The following is a 22,940-nucleotide window of genomic DNA, read 5'->3' on the forward strand; positions in this document are numbered from 1 at the left end:
TTTTTTTTAGGGCTGATGTGTTTGAAAATGAAAAAAAAAAAATTTTATGAACCTTGAAGCTTCACTGAAGCATCCCACCCAAAGTCAGCTGTTCCATTGTTAATAAAATAATTAACGCAAAGTGAATGTTTACAACAACGTTTCATGTAGAATACTCCTTTGAACCAATCTTGAGTCATACACCTGAAAATAAATGCACATTCATCTAAAAACATCTTTATTGTCACTTTATATAATCACAACATAACATTTCTGACTGCAGCATATACTGTAGCTGTGAATTGCACTCTGTAATGCAGGTGCTCATACTGTAAGTACATATTTATAGGAGGTCAGGTGACATCTTCATGTACAGGTGTTTAAGAACATATAAAAGACTTCTTTTTTTTAATAAAGAAATAAAAGAGTCAGACTTCATAATTATAAAAGGTGCATGAAGTATCTGTATGGAACATCTGCAGCTTAAAATGAGCTCTTATAAGGTTTAGGCTTTAGTTTCATCTATCAGATACTGGTAATACTTGTCCTATTCCCTTTGTCCGTGTGGATTCATAACTGAGATGTTTGGATTTCCTTGGTTTGAGGCCTGAGATCTCATGTTTCCCTTCCCTTTTTGTTTCCTGGTGATGTATTCCTGAGTTAAAAGTCGACAAGAGATGGTAGTTAAGGATTTAAAGAAGGTTGCAGTGAGATTACATAAATCTTCCTCTCACCCTGAATCTTTTCCTTTCATACATTAAAAAGTGTTTTATGTATAAAGTGAATGAGAGGCTATGTAACAGAAGAAGTGCTGGTGCTCCCTTTGAGACTATCTTGACCACATTCTTTGGCACGACCTTCGTTTTCCATGCCTCTTCTTTGTTTCATTCTTTTCCCAAGTCTTGACCTCCTTCTGTGCTGAGCCTGGAGACGTGCGCCTTTTAGTCTTTCACTACTTTTAGATACATTCAGGAACAGTTCTGCATTAAAAATTGTGCATCATGGTAGCAGGAAGTAAAGTAAAAGATACACTACCGGACTCCTGCCAGCCTCGTTGATCATAGAAATAGTTTAGATGATTGGTTTGATTGGAGTTACAGAGGAATCATACATTACAGGATTTTTAGTGTCACAACATCTGTGCTCACACTTTGATTTCATCCTCATCATCCATGTAGCTGTAGGACATGTTCTTCTTTGGGCGGTCGAGGATCACCTCTGTATCCATGGTCTGTTTCCTGGTCTGTCCCGTTAACAGCCCCACGCCATAGTGGCGTGTGAGCACATCTGTAGCGCTCTGGAAGCGCTCACTCTCCATCCCCATCTCCATCCTCGCTCCGTCAGGAGCCCCCATCACCACGTCAGGTGCTTTTACAGAAAGTCCCCCTCCGTGTACCTCCATGCCGCTGCCCTCCTCCTCTTCCCACTCGGCCCCATGCGGGCTCTTCCTGCCTCCGAAGTCCTCCCTGAGCAGGGAATCCACGTATGAGATAGTAGCTGAGTCCATCTCTGATCCCTCATTGGTCAGCCTGCACGCCGACCCCGCCTCCTCCACGTCCCAGACGTGGCAATGCTCCTCCGCGTGGCCGTCGATCAACCCGAACACTTCGCTCATGAGGGAGGGTCCGAGGTCGAAGGTGAAGGTGTCCAAGGAGGTGAGGGATGGAAGGGAGTCGGAGTAGGCGGTGGCTTTGGGTTCAGAGGTCAGGCGGGTAGATAAGATGGCGTCGGTGGGGTCAGTCAGTGAACCGCGGTGGATGTTGGGCGAGCAGGAGGTGGGGAGGGAGATGGAGGGCTGCTGACGCTCGACGCGGGACAGACGAGGGAGAGTGACAAAACCAGACTCCAGACCTGAGGAGGAGACGGAAAGACCAGGAGAAGAAAATCAGTGGGGGGGGGTTGTGTCTTAGTTGTGTTACATCACTAAGGGTCACTTCTAATTCTGAAGTACGAAACCTGATCTGAGCTGAGACATTTTCTCAATTGTTTAGCCATGTGAAAGTGACTTCCATGACTTCCATCTGCTTATTATTTTACATTCAGACCAATGGGGGGGGGGGCGGGGGGATTAACTACTGGGTGAGCTACGCTGACTTTCAACAAGAAAGACGAAGGGACTGCTTTGTCAATTCATCCATCTGTTTCAACAGGAACTCTTTATTTCATGGCAGAATGATGAAGTGAGGAGGGGATTTCCTATGATCTGTTAGTCTCAATAGAAAATACATTCGCAGCTATGAAAACAAGTGACTTCATCTGAACCTAACCGCTGATGCTGTCTGGGTGTCTGGAAACCGACGTGGCTCTGATGACTCTGTTGAAACATATTGTTAAATCAACACTTAATTATTTTATTTAAATTTAGTAAATCAGAACTTTTTTGACAGAAAGTTCACAGGACATCACTTCCAGTCAGTCTGTCTTCAGCATCCACCACGTGATCCACCCTGAAACTGGTCAGGCTGGTTTCGGGTTAGTAAAGCGTTATAATGTTGAAGTCTGACTTAAACTGAAACTAGTGTTTGATGACGTGTTTATTTTTATAGTATGGTGTACAACTATCATTACACTCACACCCTTAAATCAGATTATGAGGACATGCTCTTAATATTGCCAACAGGGGGCGGTATAAACCCATCTCAATGGCCGGACAAAAAGCACCCATTGACTGAGTGCTGACTTGTTCTACTCTGTGAAAACGGACTGTTTGAACCATCTGACAGATGATCTAACAAGTTACACACTCACAGTGGTTACCCAAGTGGGTCAAAAGACCAGACCACCTCTTTATTCCAACCGTTCAGGAACTAGAGCCTAGATAACCAAAATAAACTGCATGTAATTTCATAGGCAAACAAAAAAGTAAAAAATAAGTATCAATGGAAAAGGTTTATGAAGAATTAATTTTGACTGGATAAAAGGCTGCAGATTCTCCATTCTGTGCTATTGATAAAGGTAACAGAGCTTTAGTTTGTAGTACAAAAGAGATGTTTAAGTGTTTTTTAATGGAAGGTCTTCCATTAAAATATCGACAACACCAAAAACAAACGCATGTTATTCTGATGCATGTAGCAGATCATACAAGATTTCATTAAAAAATCATTAAGGTTCAGAAAAGCCATATTTCAAAGAATAGAGCTCAGTCATTCTGTGAATTTCTGTGACACAGGGATAATGATGGTGGATTTGGTCACTCAAAATGAAACTGAACTGAAAAGAGAACCTGTAATTTAAAAAAAGGAAATACTGGTGTAGAGACTTTTATATTTAAGTAGGTTGTATTTGTATATTGTTTCCATGGTAACAAAAAAACAAACAAACATAAAATAAAAACTCTGAAAATGGTTACATTTTGTTTTGACATTTTTGTATTTCACTTTTTGAAGAGCTTTTGAATCTTTCAGTGGTAAATGAATATATTTTGACCACATGCATCAGTCCTCTGTACTGTCTGCTTTGTGTCCAGTAGGTAACACTGAAACAAATTAATTTCAGAATTCAACCTTCTCCTGTGTTTTCTCTGTCATTTGACGGAGAGGTCACTGTCAGTCGTGTTACTGCAAGGCATTCTGGGAGCCTCTCAGACAGACGACATCAGAGCTGATGATGATGAATGAAGGTGATTCATGAAGACATTTGGAGCAGATGTGTCTCCATTAGCGGGTTGAGCTGATGGATGAGCGTCACTGCAGGCCTGCAGCTCTACAACATCTCTGCGTATATAGGAATTTTTTAAAGCTTGTCAATTAAAGAGAAACAGCTTCTGTCATAATTTGAAGGTGTGAAATGAAGTTTAAAAGCCAGTCATGTGTACCAACACGCTCTGTGGTTCCTCTCCATTTACACATAGCTGACCGAGTTCAGATATTACTTGTCATGGCAACAAACGGGCATTTGGAGGCTGCAGGAACATCTAATGAAGTTCATCTGGTGAACCACGTCTGTTTTTAAACAGACTTCAGTTCTAAAGTCAAATCCATTAAGATTTCAGGAGCCTGTGGGAATGCTGTCGTTTGTTGTTGTGTTTCTGGCCACCTGATAAAAACCAGGTCACGGTGGGTTTATGTGACCTTTCTAAAAACTGCTCTCTGCTGCATCTGGAAATGGACTTGAACCAAACAGTGCAGGCTGAAAAACCAAAACAAGCAGCTTAAAGACCATAAAAAAACCCTCTATCGCATAAGGAACGCAGGGAAACTGTTCTCAGTGGGTAATTTGTTGTACTGATGATGTTGAACTTAATAATATTAGGTAAAAAATATCTCCACACTCACCGTAAGAGCTCTTCTCTTCCTCTGGTGTGCTTTGAGAACTGGGGAAGAGAACTTTGGTGGGAGAACTCCCGTTGAGAATGTCCACATCCAGCCTGGGGAGGGAGATGGCGTTCTTGATGATGGGAGAAACGTCAGGAGGCGGTGGCGACAGATCCTTCGGTCCTTCTCTGGGTCGATTGTCTGAACTCCTCCTGATTTGACGGAACGTCCTGGTGAAGAATGCTCCGATCTTGTTGTCGGGGGAGGAGACAGAATCAGTTTCCCCGTTATTCCCATTGGCCGTTCCACCGTGGTTGCTGAGGAAGGAGGTATCCCCAAATGCATCGCCACCTCGGCCCACGTGCATGGTATGGCGGAAGTCGCCCAGAGGGGGGCTGATCATGTCCAACGTGAGGTCGCCTTTATGGCGGCGCTTGCTGTGGGAGTGTGAGACCAGACCTTTAAGGCCTGACAGCTTTTCCTGGAGATTCATGTTCAAAAGTAGTGACTCAATATTTCTGGAATATCAGGCGAAATAAAGCGTGAAATTGTCTTTAATCCCAATGAATCACAAAACTGAGTTATTAAAATTCAACTTTTCTCCTTTTATAAGGAGAAAACAGCTCAACAGTCCAAAGTAGTGACCTGAAAATACTTAAAAAAGTATCATTCCAATACTTCAGAACAATACATGTTCAGTGAGGCTGAAAAGTTGAACTCCAGTCCTGCGGCACCAAATATTTCACCCGATCCCTATCTGTGTTTATCATGTGCGGGCCAACCTCTGTCCTAGTCTTTATAGCTCGTTGTTATGCGTAGCTGGCTGAATTAAACACACATAAATTGAGGAGAACAGTGTGCAGTTGTGTTCCTGGAAGCAGCCGGTCCAGTGTGTGCGGTCAGGTTGCCTGGATTCCCCCGCTTGCTTTGGGCTTCAGCTTTGTCCACATCAGCTTAGAAATGGATCCAGCTGTAAATGGCTCTGTGGTCGCACCATGGAACCATCTATTTACAGTAAAAACAGGGAAAAAACATCTATCTTTAAAATGCAGATAGGAATGCTTTTCATTTTGATGGATGTTGATACAATTGGATGACATTTGCAGTTTGTTCTGTGAAAGCTGAGCTTCAGTGACAAACCACTGTGCTTTCCTACTCTAAATGTAGTTGAAAAGTAACCTTGCTGTATTTTGGACAGAACTGCTGGCAGGTTTTTAAGAATTTTGCGTTCCAAAGGTCCGCTGGTCTGGAACCATCTAAATTTAGACCAGAGTCACTCGTCTGTGCAACAAACCAAAGTCTGCTTCGTACACATCAAATTGGGGGATTTTCAGGGAATTCCTGCTTCCATTTTGTCTCGCTTTGCTGGTGTGAAAGTTACACAAAGTTAATTTTACTTTTTATGGAAAAGACTTGCCGTGCTGTTAACGCTGGGACGCTCTTGATGCTTTTATTCACATTTTTCCTTATTTGTATGTTTTTTGTATGTTGACAACCACTTAAAACACTATAGCACTAGGTGGCTTAACCGAAGCTAATGAGCATTAGCACTTGCAGGAGTTTGGTTTTGCGCACTCCGTTTCATTCTGCTGTTGCATCGTTTTATGAACTTTCATAACAGAAGGTAAAGCATTTAAACTGATGCTAACAGAGTGTGGCTAACATTAATCATATATTTTTAAAAGCTCCAAGTTGTAGCAGCTCGTTTTTATGAATTAAAGGAAAAAGAAAAGCATAAAAAGCATTACATTTCATTTCACACTCCATTTTACTAATGGCAGTCTATTATTATTTCATAGATTCAGCAGATTTGACTTGACTAACACCCTTTTTCTTTGCCTTTTTGTCAGTTTTGGCGCTACATACCTCCATAAGTCTATAAAAAAAAAAGCTTCACAAAAAAATCTTTTTCTCATGTGTTGTTCTTTGCCAGCGGAGTAATGGATATCCCACCCTAAATTATTTTGATAGCATAAGGCAGCCCTAACAAGGACCTCTGGTTCCCTTTTGAAGCTTTCCACTGCAACGGCTAAATTTCGGCATTCCTCCCACGCATGCATGGCCCCGTCTGGCTTCATTAATGACCTGCTATGGTTCAAGAGACGGGGATTGCGTCAGGTCCAAGGCAGCCTTTCTAATTTGCTGCTAACCGCAGTCCCAGGCCCTCCGCTTCACTTCCCCTGGCTGGAGTTTAAGAGGGGCATCTGGGAGAGCAGAGGGAGGAGACACGCCACATACCAGCAACGAGTGGAGCAATATCACGACTCACAAAGCCACGCCAGGGACCAGTTTACTGAGGTGTGATGTTGAATCTAATACGGTATGAGTCCCTAGGGACCGTGTGAGAGGTCCCATGAACTGCACTGTGAATGGCAGCAGGCCATTTCACAATGATAGCTCTCACAAGCTAACAAAACACAGCGCTTACCAACACGGGGGGAGACGGCTGTGTTTTTATATTTAGGTTTAATGAGTAAAAACCCAACTCTAAATGATAACCTTCAGCTTTACAGGAACGGACAGACGTGGGGCCTCCGTTCCTCCGACTGTGTGCTGACAGAGGGCTCAGGTTTTTTTGTCTCAACTGTAATCCTGTACAACCTTTGTCCACGGCTCAGAGGGGGTCGCTCCCTCCGAAACCTTTTATGTATATGGACCCTCCGGCAAAGGATCACTTTATCTGCACATTGGCAATGAATTGTCCTTCCATCCTCCCTGTGTGATCCCTTTTTGGAGCTGCTCTTCTGTTTTCTGATCTTAGCAGATACAACAGATTAATAAACCTAAAACGCTCCACGAGGAAAGAAAACTGTATTTTAAAGTTTTGATAAGTCTGAATGTAGTAATCCCAGTGGAAAACTTTTTCTTGGATATAAGAGAGGAATATGGTACCTCTCCACGGTAAGAATGTGGACGTACCTTGGATTATCCTTTAATCCTTCATCTCCTCTGTTACCCCCTGCAGTTCTCCTTCAGAACACGGCCTTGAAGCTATCACACTGGCTCCACTGGCTTTGACTCCTGGAAGAAGAAATAAAAAATTAGTTTGAGGGACGGAGGGGGGGGGGGGGGGTGCAGTAAATCGAAACTGAAGTGAGACTGGGTGGGAGGTGATGGAAAGAACACGGGATTTTTAAAAAAAACTGTTTGATTTTCTTCAGGAGGAGTGAATGGGGAGGTTGGCAATCAGAGTAGAAATGGAGTTGATGGAAATGGATGTCGAGACGAAGAGGAAAGGCCGGATGAGGAGGAGGAACAAGGGGAAAGAGATGTGATGAAGGAAGGACAGAATGATAGGGAAATGGAGTGATCATGAAGACTTGTGAGACTTCAGTGAATGGAACAGATTAGAGGAACATGTACTATATTGATTTTTCCGTAACAGCCTCGTCTGCAGCCGCTTATCACGATTTTATCGTCACTAATAAATGAATCCTGAAGTCTGACACAATTTGTCACTGATTTTAAGCTCCTTTTCTTGCTGTACCAGAAATCCTGCAACAAACCACCAGTATTCAGACTCCGAACTACTGTTACATCCCCGGTTTGTGATAAAATGGAAGCATTTGTACATCGAAACATCTGCTGGGTCCATCGTTCTGCCTCGGCTTTAAGTTGCTTTCTTTGGGCAGCTCACCATTCAGGGGATTTTAGTGCATTCATACATGAGAAACTGCCTCAATAAACTATTTCCATGTCACTATGCACAGTATTTGCTTGAGGTGGCTTTGTTGGATATAAACCAGGGTAGCCACAGTCTAATAGGAGCCGTGTGTGTTGTGTGTTGTGTGCATAACCACATTCTTGAGTGCAGCATCAGCCGATGGAGTCTTTCTCTCAATTACAACCATCACACATCCTTCTTCTCAACCTCAGCGCTGATTGAAACCACGTTTTGTTTTTTTTTAACCAAAACATAATTTTTTTTCTTTTAATTCTCTCTTCTCCTCTTTCCTGCTTCTTTCTTCTCTCATTTTCGATCTTTGTTTATTCCTCCTCTTTCCTCTGCTTCTTTATTTTCCATCTCTTTCTGCCCCTGTTTTCTCTTGTTCATAGCCTTTTATCTGTCGTCTTGGCTTCTCTTTGAGTGTCTCGACTGCCTTCAGGACAGACGAAGCAGCTGTTGGGCCCACACATGAACACACGCACCCATTAATCTTTATTTCTGATGACTTTAACTCGCGAGTGTTTGCTCTGCAACAGTTTTTCTTGAGCAAAATCAACGACGGACTTTGTGTTCCATTGGGGTTTTGCCCTCCCTCCTCTCTCCCTCTCTTCTCATGTCCTTCATTCCTAACCCCACTAACCAGGTGAACAAACATACAAGATAAGGCCACATTTTTTTGAAGCTACACTTTGACTTTCAATTATACTGTTATTTTCACCATCTATGCTCAGTCTGAATCCAAGCAAAACACAGCTACACTTCCTACTTAGCCAAGAAAATAGTTTCATGCTTCAACAAAGAGCGATCAAGGCTCATTGTTTTCATAATCTGACGGACGTGGTAATCCCAATTTGCCCTGCGTTGCCTTTCCTCTGCCCCCATAAATAAATATGCCACCGTCTTTTTCCTTGGTGCGACTCACACACGCATAGTCCTACCTCCATTTAATATTTGTCATTTCATATATAATTAAAGGGACATTGATTGATTTACAATAGGAGGTTAATCTAATACGTACTGACTGTAAAACTTTGTTTTATCACATACACATACAGGCTGCTATGCATTGGTATCATGTTAGTCAATGGTAACCAGACATAACAGGAAGTCACACAACGTTTAGTTGTTTATCCACAAGATGAAGTGTGAAATATTCAGCTCTATGTAAATAAACACTGTATTCTGATATTATGGGAAATACTTTTAATTTCAGCCTTGCTGAGAGGATAAACAGAGCTAGCGGCTGGTTATCATAGTATGATTGGTTTAGAGGTGTTGGCAGGGAAACGTGTGCTAAAACACTTATTTAGAGGTGAGAGTTGATGGATTTCTGTTGCATTTGGACAAAACCAGAGCTAGACGAGGTGTTCTGACCTGTTTCTAACCAGCTCTTTACTGTAGCTTCACATTCACAATAAAAATATGGGATATTGATCTTGTCATCTAACTCTGACCAAGAAAGCCAAATATTTCCATGTTGAACACTTGCCTTAAGCAAATTCATAATCCAGCAACACTTAAGTGTAGATACCAGCATTGACATCAGCATTACACAAAAAAATTCAGGATCTGTTTAGTTTTACTTTCTACTGTACTCCAGCGGACAAACTGACTCATCTTTTGGTCTTATCATTGATACAGATGATACTAAATATTGTCAGATATAAATGAAAGTTTCACGTTCAAAAGTTTTGTGAGGAACCTGGAGGGACACTAGACTGAGACGGGAAAACTTCTCAACTTCCTCCCCATCAGTCAGAAAAGTTGACACACAGTTGAAGTTTGGAGGGATGCCTATCAACAGACCTCAGCCTCTCCCTGCTTTTAAAAGCATAAAATAGCGTTATTTCACAAGTAAGCTTCAATAAATTCTGCTTCATAAAATATGTCAAATAGATTTTAAAACCACATTAAGTCCTAAAAGCTGGTGAATAAGATATGGAAGCAGTTCAGAGTGTCTTCCTCCACACAGCTAACAGCAGGGACCAGTTGGCCCCTGGTGGAAACCAGTTATCATCCTTCACTGGAGGGATGTTGTGTGACGCTGGGACCATTTGGCGACTGTGATGGAGCACCTCTCCCAACATCATCATGTGTGGCATCAAAGAAAAGAGAAAGGAAACTCTGAGAGGGGCTTGTGGTATCCAAACAAGCAACTGGACCGAGATCTCACACCTCTGCTGACCCTTCCTGGATGGTTGCGTCAATGACACCTCAGGGTCAGAGAGGGTGGCCCCTATAGGAATGTTGAGCTCAGGTTAAAAAAAAAATGGACTAGATGGGAAAAATCACAGGGAATGAAACTTTCTTTACATCCTCATGTAAATGTAAAGGGTCAATAGTGTTAGATAAGAAACAGAACAGAGGATAGAAATGACAAAGTGTGACAAAACTGATGTAATTCCAGATTAGAATTCAAAAAGTGTTGTGTTATTAACACAAAATGATCAATTTCCAACTTGTATGTTTGAATTTAATCAGGCCAACGAGCTCTTCAATCAATGTGTGTGTGTGTGTGTGTGTGTGTGTGTGTGTGTGTGTGTGTGTGTGTGTGTGTGTGTGTGTGTGTGTGTGTGTGTGTGTGTGTGTGTGTGTGTGTGTGTGTGTGTGTGTGTGTGTGTGGTATTTCACATGGCGGCCTCCCTTGTGGCTGGCTGACAGGTTGTGGGGGTCAAAAGGCCACTGGGGCCAACTTGTAATGAGACCAACTCTGTTCTGCCTGTTTGTCTCCTTGACTGAAACACCTCAAGGGCACCAACTTCAACTTCACCGGGTCACGTCACACCTAGGCAGAGTACGTGTCAGTGCTACGTCCCACACTTAATAATTTGTCAGGAAACTTTAGTAATTAACTAGAGTTTATCCTGACCAAGTGTGCAGGGAGGAAATGATATGTTCCAGGGAGGATTGAGTTTAAAAAGACTCCCAGCACTACAAAAAATTACCAAAAATATGATCATGAACACATGGAGACAAAATAATAACGGTTTAAGCTCTTGAAATTTTGTAATTTTTGAAAAAAAAGTTTCCTTTCTTTCAGTGGACAGAAAAAACCTTTTAGCTCTACTGTATCATATTTTTTCTGCACTGAGCAACAGAAAAACATGAGCACACTGTGTTAGGTAAAGAAATAAATCAGTAGGTAAGTTGTACCGTACATTTCAGTACTCATTATTTCATCTCAAAACTGTCGAGGTGTGAGAAATTAATCCAAATAAAAAGAAAAGTTAAAATATTATTGAAAAAATTACCATATGGTCACCGCTGATTCACAGTTGTTATAACAACCACAATAGATCCTCATGTATGTTAATTAGATCTGATTAAATGAGAGGTCCGTGAACCTCTCACTGAGGTCCACAGGCTCGTTGTGTCTTAAATTAACGTTAAAGTTACTTTTTTTTCCACTCACCTGAGGAAACTGCGACAGCAATAAATGAGATCCTGGTTAAATCCAACAGTTCATTCTCCAAAAGACGTTTTATCACGGACGGGTCGGTCAATGAGGTCCGGTGGAGCGGCCGGACTGTCCCGCTGGAGCGCTGGGTGTGTGGAGCGGCGCCGCGCGCAGGAGGAGGAAAGGGGCGGGCACTCATCAAATACCAGCGAAACCATGAGAGGGCCCCGCCGCAGGTCCCACACACAGCCTGGCTGCAGCGTGAGGTCGGCCTGCGTGACAAGTGACCTGTCAACACAATCTGAAAACGGACGTCAGGCTCCGGGACAGTGAGACGGGACAGAGGTGTTCGACATGGAGCCCACACTGTCTGAGGACCCGTAATAATAATAATAATAATAATAATAATAATAATAATAATAATAATAATAATAATAATAATAATAATAATAATAATAATAATAATAATAATAATAATAATAATAATAATAATAATCATAATCATAATATTAATAACTGATGTCAACCCAGCCAAGCAGCCCCTCTGCTAAACTCAGCTATGCTAATTATTGCTGTAGTCATTAATTTATTTATTTTTAATTGGAAAGCATCATTAAGGTGGAATGTTCATGTCATTTACTTCTCTGCATGAAATTCAATTCTTATATCTCAAAATAAATAGACCTAATAATAAATTTAACTTCCTCCTGTAAATCACTTCAAGTTTAAGTGAGTTTACTTTGTTTTACTTAGTTTTGAGCTCGAAAACTGCCCAGTGGAGAATTTGTTGGATGAGTCCCTTGAAATCCTGTAATAAATGTACGACATCCTGCTCATGTTGTGATGATTCAACACAAGAATCCAGATTTAGAGTTGTGTTTAGTGAGTCACTTGACAAATGGAACAAAATCCACAGTCTGACATTTCCACATGAGGGAAGTTGATTTTCCTTCATTCAGATCTACTCTGAAGCTTAGGGTGACGTAAGAAAGAGTTTTTCATGAAAATCTCAACAGTTTGTTACGACTGACTGCTGCATAGTTTCATTCAGAATCCATCACATGTGCAGCTCCGTAAAGCGTACATGCCATCGGTCCCAAGCTGTCCAACAGGAAAACAGAGCCTTATCAACAGGAACAGAAGCATCCTCACCCTGTCCTCAAAGATTCTGGCAGGTCTGTCTGTCATTAAACGTCTGAGGGGGCCTGCCAGGGTACACCGCCACCAATCACATGGACGCCACATGTCACCCCTCATCGCTGCAGCGCTTACACACATACACACACTCATGAGTTCACACGTAGGCAGGCGGAAGAAACACAATCACAAACACAATCAGGAAAACCGCCGTCTTTCATTGTGTCAGACAACGCCCTTCCTCATCTCATTGAGCAGAAAAAAATAGTATTTTGAAGTTGTTGCTTTATCAAATATGCAGCATTATAGCTGTTGTTTGTTAATATCTTGCTCAATTTACCCGTGAACACACATGTGTTTGTTTCTCATATGGCTTTATTGCTTGATTTTGTCTGTTCCATTTGAAAGGCTATTATTGGGCTGCTGGTTCTTGCTGCTGATTGGTCCATTTGTGGGCCTACTGGTATGTCTGTCATCCATTTAGGATCTACTTATGAAGACTGTCTCAAGAGTCAATCATTGTTTATCCACATAATAATTAAAGGAGCAGATGATTCACAGTTTATTTAGTGACAAAGGAGTCAAATGTTATTAAAGTACAGATACTGTTTAATCTTCACCGTTAATCTGTGTAAACAGCCCCGGGGAGCATTTTAAGGGTTAGATTACTTTGTGTGTGTGTGTGTGTGTGTGTGTGTGTGTGTGTGTGTGTGTGTGTGTGTGTGTGTGCGTGCGTGCGTGTGTGCATTCCATGCCCATGCGTATCAAGCAGCGTGTCTGTATTTGGTCTGTCTTGTCTCGAGCTGCCAGCTACACACACACACACACACACACACACCTATACACACACACACACACACACACACACACACACACACACACACACACACACACACACACACATCTTTGGCATTGACGACTGGCACGTTGCTCCACCTTCACTGCATCTCCGACAGACATTCATTCAACACAGCCAGCAAACAGGCCTCACACCATGTTGTGTGGATTCACAAGGTGACATTCATGAATTATGTTTGTTGACCAAATGCCCAGGGCCTTTTGGCACCGCTGGAAAATAAATTCCGTCAGAAAGGAAGGGCTTTTTCTCGCAGTACTTTAAATAAGGTTTTGTTCTACAAGCTATCAGTCATGATAATGACTAGCTAATACCCTGGAATAGAAACAGCTGCCACACTAGAAAGATATAATGTCCTGGTGAAGGAATAAAGCTGGTGACATTTTATATTTGCTCCTAAAAGTGGCTCTGAGCTAATAAATACAGTATTTGTAGAGCCAAATCCTGGTTGAGCCCATCTCTCTGTGTCAGCAGACAACCTCCCCTACTGTCCAAAAAGCTATTAAAAAGCACTGTTCAGACACGCCAAAGTACTGAGTGATGTGTTGCTTCATTGGAATAAACATACAAAATGAGCCAGTCCCATATACAGTCCTGTTGTGCAGCTGTAAATCCTCACTGGAGTACCACAAGAATAGAAAATAATTCATGACAAATAAACAGTTTACTCCTTTTTAATCCTTTGTGAATATTTTTTTAAATAAAAACAACCGTTCCAGGATGTGTCGCAACATGATCCAGGCTTTTTATTTAAGAATTAAATTATACTTCCTTCAATATTATTTTAAGATTACAGGGAGAGAGCTGCCAGTAGAGGAGGAAAGGTTCCGTTCTCACGGAGTATTCTGATGGTTGAAATAGAACTATTAGTCATACACGTGAGATACTCTTATCAGTATATTGTGTTAATAATGGAAACATAGCTGTGTAATGTGAAATCATAGTCATACTGATTAAACACACGGCTCTGCAGTTTCTTTCATCTGTAGGGAGTGTTTTAATCTCTTTGGCAGCAGAAACCAGTGTAGCCTACAAACCACTGGTATCCAACATTGCAAGTTATTCCACAACATCTTTTACTTATTGTAGATTTTTCAGATGTTTCCTTGTACCCTTTTGACCTTAACTTAATGATTAGCTCAATCTGACCTTGTGCCTAGAATACATTTGGATACCTGAGTCATTACAGTGACAAAGAAATGCTTTCAGGGTTGTCTTGTCTGTATTTCAAGTGTTGACACACCGTCCTGTTATTACCGTAATGTACTGTTTATTTTCACTTTGGCTTGACTATTTTGTTGAATTATGTGCGATATATGTAATTCATTTCTTTTGAATACTTTATCAGTGTTATCTTAGTTGATATGTTATCTGCAAGGATTTCAGCTCTTTTCGATAGTCCACTCGTACGTATAGTGTTCTCATGTCGTACGTATCCCACTGCGTGTCCACTCTCCTCCTATAAGCCACACTGTAATTCATGTGTGAGCCCTGACATCACAATGGATTTGTTCCTGCATTAAATCTGCATCTGTTGCATGTCTTGCTTTCCAGGCCGCTCTGCTTCATGCTTTTATAGGACTTTTTTTTAACAGCTCAGTTCCCAAGCATCTCTCTCCTATCACACTTTCAGTTCTTTTGCACAATCGAAAATCCTCCTGTCCATCTCCGTCTTCCTGATTTACCCCTCTTCTCTCATCCCCCTTGCTCCTTCCCAAGATAAACAACCTCTGTTCTGAGGGCTGTCAGCTATTTGTTCAAACAAAAAAACCCACAAGTTTTTGGATCTTGTTCAGTTCTTGTTCCCAGAAGGGAGGAAAGATTACAAGTCGAGTGTTTTTTTCACAATCCCTCCCTCTGTTTTTTTGTTTTCTTTGCTACTTTCTTCTTCCAACTCTCTCACGGTTTGCGCATATCTCACTTGACACATAGTGATATGTGAATTTTGACACATTGCCACCAGTATACTTGAATTTATGTACCTTCTATTGCAACCACTTTGACCATAGAGTTGTCAAGTTCATTTCTTGCTTGTCAGACACTGATTTTCTGTCAGGAACTGTCGTCACTCTCCTCTGATGAACACACACGGGGAAACCAAACACTTGAGCAGGCTGGGTCACACTTAACTGACTCTGTGGCTAAACACTCCCAATTTGGCATGAGCGATATGGTTGAGTTGTTTGAAAAAGATTTTTTCAGTTTAATGATCTTTTTGAAGACAAGGATGCATGTAAGAGTGTGTTTGTGCCTCGTGTTTGTAGCGGGAGTCCGTATTTTGTTTTGCGGCGAGATAAAATCAACAACATTCTAAGTATTCTTCTGGTTTAGGTTCACACAGTTTCTTTGTGTGATCTGCAGAGTCGCAGTGGCAAATTATAATAAATTCAACATGTTTTTTTTTCTTTTTACCACACAGTCTCTTTTCTTTGCTTCTTTTAACTCACTGTTTATTTTATTATCTCAAAAGTCTTCATTCATTATGTGTGTTGTCCAAGAAACACCACTAAGCTCAGCTACATCCACAACCGGTGATTGTACTGACAGAAAAAGATGCGTTTCATTTCATACCCTGAAGACTCCTTGTGTGTAACCTGCTGGTGACACATGCTGTGATCTGTTTCTTTCTTTTCAAATCATAGTACTGCACACATAAGTAAACACATACATCACAAAAAGCTGGATGGAAAATAATTCCATCTCATTTCTGCATTAGGTTTATGGGCACATATGTTATTTATCAACCATTTGCAATATCCAGATGAAGCAAAACAGTTTAAATGACTGAATACAGCAGATTCTATAATCTGTAAAGAGTGTGGACCTTGTTTTCTTTCCCGTAAAATATTTAACCCCCTCTAACCTTTATAAAACAGCTGCATCATAGGGAGGCGATTGGCAACAAGCATCACTTTGAGGTTCCACTTTAGCCTTTGAGCTGCTTCTTTGGCCTTAGCTGGTGTGTGTGTGTGTGTGTGTGTGTGTGTGTGTGTGTGTGTGTGTGTGTGTGTGTGTGTGTGTGTGTGTGTGTGTGTGTGTGTGTGTGTGTGTGTGTGTGTGTGTGTGTGTGTGTGTGTGTGTGTGTGTGTGTGTGTGTGTGTGTGTGTGTGTGTGGCTTGATGCCTCAGTGAGTTCTTCCAGGGCTTGGCTGGAGGAGATGACATTCAGCCCTGAACTTGTCAGATGGAGTATGCAAATAACGTGTTGTGTGATGTAGCTGCTGGTGTGACTCACAGCCCATTGGTCAGAAACAAGGAGAAATGTTTTCCTCAAATCCTTGAGCAATCAAAGCAGAATCATTTGTCCTGGTTATTTATAAAATAAATAGACAGCAGGAGGAGAGGGAAGTGTGGTCTTGAAAATCGTCCTCTGAACAGTGACATACTTTTGTAATTTGGCGAGTAAAGGATGTTGACGCGGATACGTAGCTTTAGCTCTGATACTTTAGCACACAATGAAGACAAATAGCAGGATTCTTGTTCCAAAAGCATCGTGTTGAGGCAAGTCAAGGAACTGTACACCCATCCATCCATTCATCCATCAGCTGCTCCATGGATGTCTCTCTCATGGGCTACTGTGATCCTGTAATGTGAGCGTTTTCGTAAATTTTAATCACACATATTCAAAATTGATGGGGATGGAAAATTGTCCAAATTCTCCCCGGTAAGAATGGATATACAGTCTTTCCAGGGTCTTCTGCGTGGGTTCTCTCCAGGTTTTTTGGTTTCCTCCTACCTCCAAAAACATGCAGCTTACGTGAATTGGTCTCACCAAACTGTCTTTATGAATAAGTGTGAGCTTGTTTGTTTGCTTGTTTTTTATATGACCCTGCGATGAACAGGCATCAACCGGGGTCTTTGCCCATCGCCAGCAGAGATAGGCTCCAACAAAACTGTGACCTGCAAGACAGATAAGCAGCTGCAGACAAGACGATCACAATCGTCTCGTGTACAAGAAAATGGATGGATGGATGAATAATTGTCAACTATTAGAATGCATGCTTGCTGACATAAAGACAAATAGAAGAAACAAATGCTACTCAGTGCTGAACCTGCCACCATCTTTGTATTAACTGCGAGACAGGGAACAATGTGTCACGATTATTTGAAAAGAAGATGACAGGAGAAGGAACAGGAAGGGTTGTGGCTTGTAGGTGGGGCTGACAACCAACAAGATGACAATGGATGAGGATGGGTTTGTGGAAGATAAAATGAGGGAAGCAGAGACTGAAGTGAGGAGTAGGTGGAGTGTTTCACAGGCAGAACGTGGAGATGTCTTTACAGGAAATTACAAGCAAATGCCTGTCAGTCATGTTACATTCATTTCCAACAGCACCGGCCCAAGAAATGAAACCAATTACTGAAGGAAACTATACAAAAAAAGAGAAACTTTATAAGAAATGACTGCCGAGCCAGCTGTGACAGGTAATGCATTCATTCAAGACTAGACACATTTTCAGTCAATGAACAACAGCCATTTGACATTACAAGCGATTGGAAAAAGATTTCCTTGCAAACCTTTAACCCCATGAGGAAGCTGTGTAAAGTGTGTGTATTTAATGAAGTAGTTGTGCTTTTGGTGAGCTTTATTATGTTGCCTTTTCTTGATATGTAAGTTAAGCTAAATCGGGGTTATCTGACCATTCTGCATAACATTAAATTGCACAATGAGATTAACCAAAGTTAAATCTGACTCTTTCCTCATTGGTAAAGACAGAAATATATATTGCAGCTTCGAGAATTAGAACAAGGATTGAGTACCAGTTAGTAAATTTGGTTTCTGCTGCAGGATCTGTTCCCTTGAGACGAGACTGGTTTAAATTAGGCCCCTCTAACCTTCAGTGGCCCGTCCACTAATTTGATTCCTAGAATAACAGCAGCTACTGTGTTTTTCAGGAGTCTGGAACCAAATGTCTGTCTAGGGAGTCTGCAGTGGACACAGGTGCTGGCTTTCTCTCTCCCACCCTGTCTTCTCCAGGATTTTAGTTGATTTATGTGTTCAGGAGGGACTGTTTTACTATTTTACTGAAAAAATCCCAAATGTCTTGTTTCCATCAAGTGTGTTTCCTGTACCAATCGCTGCTCTCCAGCCTGTCTGTGGATTTGGCAGCATGTTTGGTCCATGTGTGCTCATGAGGATGTGAGTACTGTTTGGTATATATATATATAAATATATGCTATAAATTCACACATGAGTACATGTCTCCCATTTGAACCATTTCAACCATAACCAGTACTTTCTGCAATTTTGCCTTCAAAATAGAAACCAGACTTTCAGTTTTGTTCAAGGCATGAAATTATGTTTTTGCGTGGAAAACATAGATATAGTTAGTTACACCAAACTATATTCATATTATCCAATCAGATTTTTCATTACTATCTTAGTAATAATAGTTATAACACAAACACAAATACATGGATCCATACCTCCGGACTAACAGCAGATGAATATGGTACATGTGGTGGTAAACCATAGAGCTAATGTTGACATAAAGGCACTCAGATTGGGCTGCAGCCTGGCTCGCCTGATAACAACTGGGTCGCTGATAAATTGCATGAGATTGAAAACTAACATAAGCACTGGAGAGTAATGCCTGAACATCTAATCTCACTCCAAACAGAAGCCCTTCAGTAACTCACCGTTAAAACGCATGTGTAAGTGGTTCAGGGTTAAAATAGAGGTTAAACATTTTGGAAATATTCAATACTCATTGATGCACTTTGTTTGACAGAGATGAGAAGATCAATGTCATTCACATGTCTGTTAAACTAATGTGAAGCTAGAGGCTATAATTAAAGCTTTTCATTAGACCTGAGAGAGGCAACCAAAATAAAGTAAATTAAAAGCCAACAGCACGCCTAAAACTAATTTATTCATCAAGATTATTTGATTAATTCATAAAAAAAAGTCAGAGAGAGACTCTAAGACAGTACTTAAATAAATGATACAACAAATAATCAGATAGAGAACCCCCCTTAAAACTCAGATTATCACTTTTTTACACACTTTTTTATAAAAAAATTTACAGTCTACCTACATACTCTATTTTTCAGGCTTCATGCTAAGCTAACTGGACACTGTTGGTATGTTAATGTTAGTACAGTATATAAACAAGCTAATTCCCCAAAATGTCATTTGTATTTTCAGTTTTTCAGGGGCAGCATAGTGGTGCAGCGGGTGGTGCTGTCGCCTCACAGCAATTTGGTTCTAGGTTCGAATCCTGATGATGTTAACAAGATCGGATGGTACAAGCAGACAAACCGTCGCGCACCTGGTGTTACCAGGGAACTGTGTGCTGTTTTCAGGTCCAACTGTGATGTTTGAACACACAAACACTTACAACACATTGTGGAATTTATCTTTGAGAATTATACAAAGAAAAACAAGGGATATTCACTATTTGAATCTAAGCTGCTGAAAAAAAAAGTGGTCATATTTCAGCTATGCAACCAAACCAAAAAATGTGAATAATTTATTTTCCCCACCAAAAAACCAACATGCTGTTAGAGCAATCACATTATTTTTGATATAATGTAAACCAAACTATCTGTTGGAAAATCCCCACCAGTTTTGGTTTAGCTCTTTGTACACCAAACTCCACCCATCGGCCGTCTCCTCCTGCTGGTCCTGACCCCGTCGCTCCAACCACTCCACAATCCCAAGCAGAGCAATGCACACACTTTAGATGTACCTATCTTGCATTTGTCAAACTGGGATGTGATGCTGATTAGCTTCCTGGTAGAACCGCTACCACCCACTCCCAGAGCCGATGTGGGGTTCCTCCTGGTGGGCCCGACGGCCGATGGAGAGCTGTAGCCGCTGCTGTTTGTTTGCCCTGTGTCCTTATTTCCGTGAATTCTGGCCTGACAGGAAGAGTGGAGTTGAGACGAGACAATGGGCTATTGTAAGACAGTACTTAAGGTCCATGCAAGGCTAAAACAGGAAAACTTACAAAGACGGGCGCATGCACACACACAACCCAGTGTTCACAAATAAATACTCAGGCTCTAGCAGCAACAGTCATGTTCCCTGTCCTGTTTAGTGACCACCATCACTCTCCTTCGAAGATAGTGACTACATAGTCTAAATCTGCCCTCATCTGACCCTTTAGGTAAATCTCAAGACTTCAACATGAACACAGTTTAAAGCCCCAACCCTAAACGTACCTCTTTCCTGCGAGACAAGTAGTAAAGATCATATTTTACTTTTAAATAAATCTTAATCACGCAGAACGTTTTATGAACTGAGGTACCACAGCTTCTCTGTTTAATGGTAATGTTATTGGCAGACTGGATACGCCCGTTAATGCTGGAGGCTCACGAACACGACGTCACGATGCACCGACACACCCGGAGAGCTCTTTCCTCTAGCTGACCGCAGCGCAGGGAGAAGCTGGGCCACTCAAGGTTGAGTGTAAAAAACAGATCTTATTTCTTGCTATGCAAAAATGAACAAAGCCGAATACATTTGCATAGTTTCACTTTATGCCTTTTGCTGTTTAGGAACTTTCAGTATTTGTGTTTTTCTAACAAACTGAATTTAGTGAGAGGGACACCCTGAGGGTTTCCCTGACAGGACTCAAAAACTTTTTGATGTTTTCTCACATAATTGTATGTACACATCTCTCATGAGTATCGAGATGCTTTTACATACTTTGGGAATTTTAAGAAGGAGGAATTGAGATTAATAGTTTAAGTAATCTATAGTTGCTGTCAGACTAAAGCTGCACAGTTTGTCAAATGTATTTTCTGTGCAATATTACACACACACACACACACACACACACACACACACACACACACACACACACACACACACACACACACCACCATGTCCATGTCTCAGTCTGTGACCTCGACCACGTCACCTTTCAGGTCAACTGGGAGACCTGAGATCTGAGACTGAGTGATCTATGGATGCACACAGGATTTCTAAAGAGCTATTTACAGTGTGGAGGTATGTGGCAGAGCAGTGCTGCTTCTGTGCTGTGGCTGAGATTATAGATTCCCTCTTCAAAGTGTGTGCATCTACTCTTAAATAAACTGTTACCTGTGTTTGTTTAGTTGATCCATCAGACGGTCGAGTCCAAGGCTCCTATAGAAGAGAGGTCAGGACGTGTGTGTGTGTGTGTGTGTGTGTGTGTGTGTGTGTGTGTGTGTGTGTGTGTGTGTGTGTGTGTGTGTGTGTGTGTGTGTGTGTGTGTGTGTGTGTGTGTGTGTGTGTGTGTGTGTGTGTTTGCACTGTGAGGAATGTCAATGTCTGACCTCTGTGTATGTTGCACATGGATGATTGACCTGGAAGACTGACCCATGTGTTCTGGCTTCATTCACACACACACACACACACACACACACACACACACACACACACACACACACACACACACACACACACACACACACACACACACACACACACACACGGCCCACTGAGGTTTGACACATTTGTCAACAAGTGGATGCTGATGGAAGGCAGTGTGTGTCGCTTGCTGTGTCAGAATGATGTCACTTGTGTTTTGTTTAGCAGCACTGAAATATCACTGTGAGTGAATGCAGCAGCATGGACGACAGCGTGAATGTGTGTGTCTGCTGCTTGACATTTTGGTTTCACTATGAAGAGGTTTAAGAGCCGGGTTTTATTTTATTTGTTGGTGTTCATTAAAGCACGACGTGTTCCTGTATGAGAGAAATACAACTAAAAAGCATGAAGTCCATACTTACAGAAACCTGAATCCAGCTGTTGACACATTATATCAGACTAGAACTGTACAACATGTAAACCCACTGATCATTTTCACACAAACTGTAGCGGGATTGCAGAGTTGGTTGTTTCTCTGTTGGACATCACAACATAACACATAATAAATAAATCTGACATGATGAAAGTATCAGTTATAGATTTAATGTACATAAAAGTGGTAAAGAAAAATGGGTGGGGTGGGTGTGGGGGTGTAGGGTTAACCCATCATGATCATGGAATCAGGACTTCATTGTTTTTGTAGTTTGTCTTTTGTTCATGGCCCATTCTCCACCACACTCTCCTGTGAAGAGGCACCACTGCGATGAAGACTTCTGATTTTCTTTCATGAACCGTTCATCCGTCCAAACTCTCTTTTCTCTGCTCTTTTGTTCTTCTTCTCCTGCCTCATTTCCCTTCTTCTCCTCATCCTCTTCCTCCTCTGCAGTGATTGCCTGTCTCTGCGTGGCCCAGTGCCCAACCACCGCTGGGTAACATTCCTCACCCCGAGCCAAGGGGAAGAGAGGGATTGGAGGAGGGCGAGAAGAGAAGGACAAATGGGAGGAAGGAAAGAAAGAACAACATGGGGGTTGCCTTATATAGAGGTTGATGTTCTATATCTGTGATCTGTTTGCAAATTTCTTCTGTAAACTGTTTGTCCCTGACCAGCTTTTTGCCCGTCGGTGATAAACCTTCTGTTTATAGTTGCTTCCATTCACTCTTAAACCCACACAGCCTGACCACGCAGGGGTCCACTTACAAACATCCAGTACATAAGTACATTCAGACGTTCTAATTTTCAAAGTGGGAAATGAAATGTTATTCCTTCAAAGTAAGTTATGATGCCTGTGCTGCTGCCGAGGTGCAAAAATAAAAGATCTGCTGAGAAAGCATAATGGAGTCTGCCCTGCCCTT

The 22,940-nt window shown here is 41.6% G+C and overlaps 1 protein-coding gene and 1 long non-coding RNA gene across 3 annotated transcripts; one reads left to right on the forward strand and one right to left on the reverse strand.

Annotated features, from left to right (window-relative positions):
• Nucleotides 1–199: 199 nt before the first annotated feature.
• cdc42ep1a (CDC42 effector protein (Rho GTPase binding) 1a) lies at nucleotides 200–11,519 on the reverse strand. 2 transcript variants are annotated; one of them, XM_068306213.1, is made up of 5 exons: nucleotides 11,312–11,518; nucleotides 7,152–7,253; nucleotides 5,015–5,237; nucleotides 4,254–4,669; nucleotides 200–1,830 (listed from the first exon to the last, which is right to left on the reverse strand). In XM_068306213.1, the coding sequence occupies exons 4-5, from the start codon at nucleotides 4,633–4,635 to the stop codon at nucleotides 1,124–1,126; spliced, it is 1,089 nt and encodes a 362-aa protein (XP_068162314.1). In that variant the 5' UTR covers nucleotides 4,636–4,669; nucleotides 5,015–5,237; nucleotides 7,152–7,253; nucleotides 11,312–11,518; the 3' UTR covers nucleotides 200–1,123. The 2 variants fall into 2 exon arrangements, with proteins under 2 accessions (XP_068162314.1, XP_068162313.1); XM_068306212.1 differs by having other exon boundaries at nucleotides 4,254–5,237; nucleotides 11,312–11,519.
• A 6,071-nt stretch (nucleotides 11,520–17,590) lies between these two features.
• LOC137587972 (uncharacterized) lies at nucleotides 17,591–22,746 on the forward strand. Its single transcript, XR_011033994.1, has 4 exons — nucleotides 17,591–17,713; nucleotides 18,185–18,230; nucleotides 18,348–18,428; nucleotides 22,474–22,746. It is a non-coding gene; the product is annotated as an uncharacterized lncRNA (long non-coding RNA).
• The last annotated feature ends 194 nt before the right edge of the window (nucleotides 22,747–22,940 follow it).

This window comes from Antennarius striatus, chromosome 21, assembly GCF_040054535.1.
Source record: "Antennarius striatus isolate MH-2024 chromosome 21, ASM4005453v1, whole genome shotgun sequence".
Classification (NCBI taxonomy): Eukaryota; Metazoa; Chordata; class Actinopteri; order Lophiiformes; family Antennariidae; genus Antennarius; species Antennarius striatus.